This window comes from Clavelina lepadiformis, chromosome 2 (assembly GCF_947623445.1).
Source record: "Clavelina lepadiformis chromosome 2, kaClaLepa1.1, whole genome shotgun sequence".
NCBI classification, from domain to species: Eukaryota; Metazoa; Chordata; class Ascidiacea; order Aplousobranchia; family Clavelinidae; genus Clavelina; species Clavelina lepadiformis.
Genome location: NC_135241.1, coordinates 1248296 through 1254684, shown reverse-complemented (window position 1 = coordinate 1254684; position 6389 = coordinate 1248296). Strand labels below are relative to the sequence as shown.

The 6389-nt window shown below is 36.5% G+C and overlaps 1 protein-coding gene across 1 annotated transcript; it reads right to left on the bottom strand.

The window, feature by feature from the left end:
- Window positions 1-4876: 4876 nt before the first annotated feature.
- Window positions 4877-6110, bottom strand: LOC143445860 (L-aminoadipate-semialdehyde dehydrogenase-phosphopantetheinyl transferase-like). Its single transcript, XM_076945220.1, has one exon. It carries the CDS (start codon window positions 5958-5960, stop codon window positions 5112-5114), a length of 849 nt encoding a protein of 282 aa, XP_076801335.1. The 5' UTR covers window positions 5961-6110; the 3' UTR covers window positions 4877-5111.
- Between the last annotated feature and the right edge of the window lie 279 nt (window positions 6111-6389).

The following is a 6389-nucleotide window of genomic DNA, read 5'->3' as shown; positions in this document are numbered from 1 at the left end:
TATTGCTGAAAAAATAAAATCTGTAAGATAAAAGGAAAACCTATTTAGCCAGTTTGCTAAAAGCAAACCCTGTTGTGGTATTTTACACGAATTTCTGGAGGTTAAAAAACTCAGGTAGCCTAATAAGCAACAACACGTCGTAATACGTCACAAAACCTACTGGTATGTTACGTGCAGGAGAATCACCTGCTTCAAACTGCAAATAAGCACTTATTGATACAATTTATCATCGGTAGCTATATTTACTTTATTACAGACCATAATAATTGAGTGCAGCTTATGCTGCTTAACCTAATCAAAAATATTTCGAAAAGTACTCATCATGAAAAGCAGTTAGTCTACTAGGTGTAGGTAACGCTAAATGAAAGTGAAATTGCATTATTGTAATTGTCATTAATTTGAGTTCAATACACTTCCAGCCCTAGCCACAATCTATCCGTTTTAAATGCTGTTTTAAATTTAGGTTTTCCAGCTAAATCAGCCTGCTGTCGAATCTGCTTAACTAGCAAATATAGCCTATACCGGTACCAGTAGTAGGTTAGAAAGGAACAAAGTTGCACAGAATCATAACATATTACGGTAGATATCTAACTTCATAAATACCAGCCTAGTGTATTCGGTTTAGTAATCATTTAAGTGTAATACGTAACTGAATGATATAACAACAAACACGTTAGGTCACTATTCTAGTCAAAATTGAAGTCTGTCTAGGATTGTAGCAAGCTGATTGGCTGAGGGAAGGTCGTCAATCACAATCTGCTTTTAGCGGGAAAAAAATTAAAGCAAAAACTCCACTTTATGATGGGGGTCGCAGACTCACAATACTCCAAAATTTTTGCCCAATATCAAACTACCACACTTGCTGTTGTTCTCTCATAAAGGTGTCTATGACTACCTGTTAACGCTTGCACGGAAAACCCTAACGCATTAATTTTAATGCCCTATAAAAAATTAATATGCACCTGATGTTATGACGACTTAAAGGGCAAGAAAGCATAACTTTTATACTCTGCGTTCTGGCCTCGAAAACAAGACTACACTTTCGCTTTAAACTTTAAATTTGCTAACTTCTTCAAGTGCACTTCTAAAGTCCAAAATGCTTAAAAAATTTGATTTTTCAACTTATACGTGGAATGACACTCCGTCAAAGATGAACTCTAAGTTTAGTCGTTGTGTACTATTAAAGTTATATGAGATGTTGCTACTAACAAGTAAACCTTCTTATCCTTCATATCTTCAGCAATGTGCGATAGTCGCCAACAACTAATTCAAATTAGAAACAATTTAAGTCGCCAAATGCTTTCATGAAATCTGTTTCCAAGCAACCAAGCACTCTCCAAAACTTGTTCACTGGAGCTTTGTTCGATCACAATGACATCATTTCGCGATTGCGATAATTAAATGCGGGAACGGGCCAAGCTTTCTCAACATCTAACATATTTACTTAAACAACACAGCTTAATACAAAATTTGGCATTTTTCCGAACTACCCGGCTGTTTTTTTTTGTTAGCAAATAACATAGTTGTAGGCTATATGTGTATAAAGTGTATATAGTTGTATATACGTTTGACTTGTACCTTACAACTAATTGTCCGTATAATGTTAACACTTTTCTCCGTCTTTTTTGAAAGCTAACAGATAGCTATCCTATGTTTTAAAGAACAACAAATGAAGTATGGTTTTATAACGCCTTGACGTAGTAGAAAAACACATTAACATGCTTTTTATCGAGCTTTGCGTTTTCTAAGGCAAGTTAACCTTGGAAAAAAGACAATACTATAAAACAAAGGTGATGGAAATACAATGAAATATTTACTAATTTAAAAGCATCCAAAAATTGACCGACTTAATTCACAAAAAGAAGATAAAGCCTTTTTGTGCTACAAGATTGATTGGCTAATTCTGTTAATTGTACGTTTTTAACCACTTACTTCTTCGCATGCCTTGCCTACTTATACCTTATCAAGTTTTTGCTGATGAAATATATGACAATTTCAAGTGTTAAATTATTGATCATTTTAAAATACATGGTAGCCTTCGAGCCTCGTATTTGGCGTAGGGTGTTGAAGCGCAAGTGAAAACAGATTATGCTTCGTTCAGGTTTTCTAAGATTTCATTTTATCTGTTCAGGTTTGCAATGGAATGAATGCACATATTTCTTCCGTTTTTGGTTCAGCAAATTTGCATATAGCCTACGGTTTGCTCCGGGTTTGATTGACATCTTAGGCTTGTCCCAGCTAATTTCCTTACTGTTTTCTATATCTGCATTGCCTAAGTAGCAGATAGAGAAAGTAGCACTACATTGTCTCGGGGAATTTCGTTAGAACCGAAAAATTCTAGTTCAGGATTTCCTACATTCAAGCATAAGTGAGACCTCGTTAATCCGTACCCCGATGAACCGGAATCCCCGCTATCCGACACAAAACTGCCGGGAACGGATTTCTTCCTATGCATTTTACCCCTTTAATCCGGAAACCCCGCTGTCCGACTCCGACACAAAAGTTTTGGAACAAATGTGCTAAATCAATAGCAATAAAATCCGATAAACCGGATTATTAACAGTTAAGCGAAAATGATTCACGATTGTCCTAATACACTATGTACACTGGGTAGTTAGTTGACGAAACAATAGCCGATTATCTACGCATAATAACGTTGCAGTCTTTATTGATTAAAAAGTACAGTACTGTACAGCATTGCGCTTTGTAAAAGAATTTAGCTGTGCTATTCAGTATGCCTTCATCAGAGCCACCATCTAAACGTAAAAGAATTGAAATATCAACTGAAAAGAAGCAGCAGATCTGCCAATACCAGCGGGATCATAAAAAGGCAACGCAAAATGAGATTAGACAGCATTTCAACTTAAAATGGGGAATAAATGTAGGAAGGTCAACAATTTCCGACATTCTTAAACAAAAGGGAAAATGGCTATCATCTGATGACATCAAGCGTAAAAGCCTTACAAGAGCTAGGCATTGCAAGGAACCAGAGTTAGAATCCGCTATTTTTCTGTGGTTTACAGATGTCCGTTCACGAAATCTGCCGGTTACATGCGACATGCTAAAAGAAAAAGCCAAAACTTTTGGAGAGCAACTCGGTGTTAAAGATTTTGCTTATTCAAATGGCTGGTTGAATCGTTTTAAGAAACGACACGCAATAGCATTGCAAAAAGTGCGCGGAGAATCTGCTGCAGCTGATGTTGTTGAAGTTTCAAACGGTGGGGAAAATTTACAACAAATCATTGCTAACTATGCTTTACAAAACGTTTATAATAACCCACCCACTCAATGCGACAGTGAATCCGAAAGTGACCATGATGAGACAGAAAGTCCACCTCGTGCAGTGACAACAAACGAGGCCATATCTGCAATTTCTACTTTGATTTATTACTTTGAGCAACACTCTTCATTGCCGAAAGTCACAAATTATCTTGACAGTGCGTGGGCTATGAAAAGGAACATACAATCTTTCAGTAAAGACTCACTCGTGCAACGTGAGATAACAGACTTTTTTAAGTAATAAATTGTTTGTTTTGATTTCACATTAATTTTCTGTTCTTGCCATCTTGCGATATTGATGCATTTTGATAAATAAAAATGGATTAAGATCGCGGAGATAACTTAGTGCTTAGAGCAGGGGTGACGGACCTATTCGTTGTGGCAAGCCACTTTGTCAGTTACAGCTGAGTAAGCCGCACAGCTTTTTAGTCATACTATGAAATGCTGTACAGTGTACAGTATTTTAGAAACGAAAAAATAAATTGTTCATCAACAGTAACAAACAACGCTTCCGCGGTCGCAAAAAAATACGTACAGTACATCGGTTGAGTGCGGCAATCTATTGAAGACATACTGCTGCAACTCAATCTTGCTATCAGCTTTTGATATCGCATTGCGCAAAGATTAGAAACAGGTCAAAGAAAGTTCAAGACTGCTGGTCCCGCCGGAATGCTTCGCGATGCAAGAGCGGTTGTCAAACCGATTTGCGGCCGCATGTTCGTCGCTTAGGCCTTAGAGCATTCGTCTTTAATACGGTGGTTCTGGGGTTCGACACTGGGTCGGATAATACAAAAAATATAATTTTATTTTAGTTGCTGTCCAGCCAGAAACTCGGTACTTAGAATTGGAGTAAGGTGCATACTGCGTTTTGAACACGGTGCTGCATTTGCAAGATTGATTGATTTTTTACTTTCCGATAATCCGGAAACCCCGCTAAACCGACATTTTTTGACGAAACGAAGTGGTCCGGATTAACGAGGTCTCACTGTAGTCATATAGTGGTAATATTGAGAAACACGTTTTCAGTAAGTTTCCGCTCATCACTGCTGAGCAAAATTTTGGTTCTACAAAAGCGACCACGACTTTTAAAGACTAACTACTACTTTCCTGCTGTAGTTGCACAAGTATACATTTTGAACGATCGCTGGAGAAATTTAAGAGACCGTTTCGATTCGTTTCCAAAACGCCTTAAAAACTCTGCATTAACGTCCAACGCATCAACCAATGAGTTTAATTGAAAGAAATATATCAACGAGTGTTGAACTAAGTTTGTTAAGTTGTTTAATTTTCTAAAGGAAAACTGTGTAGTTACAACAAGACATTGAGATGAGGGGTTCTGTGAGCCCAGAAGTTATATTGAAAAGTATGATTTTAATGCCCAGTTGGTATTGTCATTGCAGGTGACTCCAAAATTATATGAAAAGATTATGTACTCATTGCTATTGGTCTTAAAAATATTTTAAACCGACATTTCGGTTCAGGATCGTATTACCCAAGATTATTAAAGCAATGACATCCAAAACTCTTATACTGATGGTATTGTATAAAATAGGGAAGAAACAATGATATCAATGCTATCATAACCATCATACGCCTCTGCATTAAAAACTGAATTTTTGTATTACACAAAAACAAGCGGTTGCAGAAAGTAATCGCCAAACCAAATATGACAATGAAACTGCCACCAACCCATGTGTACAATGATTTCAAAAAGTAGCTCACTCATAAAATAGCTGATACAGCTCACAGAAGACAATTTGCTCAAGTTGTCTTCTAATTCAAAACAAGAATCCTTTAAAAATGAGTTTGCACAGTGACAAAATCTGAAATAATCATAACTGTTTTCTTCTAGGTTTATCAGGTTTGTAAAAGCAATTTTCAAAAACATCATCAATTTCTGAACAGGCCTCTAATAACTCAGTCTTCCTCAATATGTCGTTAATGGTCACAGTGTTAAACAAACAACTAGTTTTAAGAGGGCCAAAGTTTCTCGCTACGGCTACGACATGATTATCATCAATCATTGATTCTTCAAAACTCCAATCACTTTCCACTTTGCCATCAATAAACAAAAGAGAGCTTGTCACAATACCCCAAGAGTACAATGAACATTGTGGTTGAAAGTTCAGTGATAGAAGTGGGTATGAAATTCCGATTCCAAGTGCTTTCACAAAACTTTCTTTTAAGCACCAGTTGCGATAAAATGCTTTCATCTTTTCTTTGGCAGTTTCCGGTTGGTTAATTATCGTCCATTCATGGGGTGTAAACTGTCTGTTCATCAACTTAAAAAAGTTCTCTAGATCTCCGTGTGACTCTCGTACGTCCATCACATCAACACCAACATTGACAGTGTCCGTTATCACAACAACATAATCTCCCTGATGAGAAGCATTGAAAAAGATATTTGTTTTCAAATGAGGATCAAGGTATGGTTTATCCCTTTCATCTCTAAACAATTTCAGATCTTTCCAGTTAAGCTTGGTTGTATGGGAGAGAGCAAATCGAATAAGTAAGCGACAAGCCAAGCGTATCTTTGCATCATCTTTGTAATAAAACTGGGAGATCTTTTCTCTCTCTTCTGCTTGTATAAAGCTACCAAGTCGTGACCATTCTTCCTTTGTCGGATTCCACAGAGCAGCATTAAATGCAAGCCTTAGGCGGCACGAAGCAGCAAGGGACATCGAGTCATTTAACTCTGGTATTGAACATCATTGAATCAATCCTGAAAATTTTTATAGTATGTACAGAAGTTTCAAAAGAAAATTGCTATTAAGTAACTATAACCAGGGAATCTTAATGCTGATGTATTAAAATAATCTTATAAAATATTACAAGAATGGAATATATATATTTTAGTTTCTTAAAACAAAGCAAATTACACACGAACACATTTAAAACTATACATTATGCAATATTAGCTGGCTATGAAAGGAAGATCATGAAGCAAATATAAGCCAATGTCTAACTTAGAAATAAAAATGATATGAGTTATTGTTCGGTACGTTTTGTGTCCTTTATCATGCTGTCAGCACCTTAACCTGACCACAGACATCATAGCAAACATAGAAAATATACCAACTTTATCTTATACTGAAAGTAGGATCTAAAAT

Bases quoted from the DNA above. Each gene is read 5' to 3' on its own strand.
- LOC143445860 (XM_076945220.1), bottom strand. From the start codon at position 5,960: ATGTCCCTTGCTGCTTCGTGCCGCCTAAGGCTTGCATTTAATGCTGCT.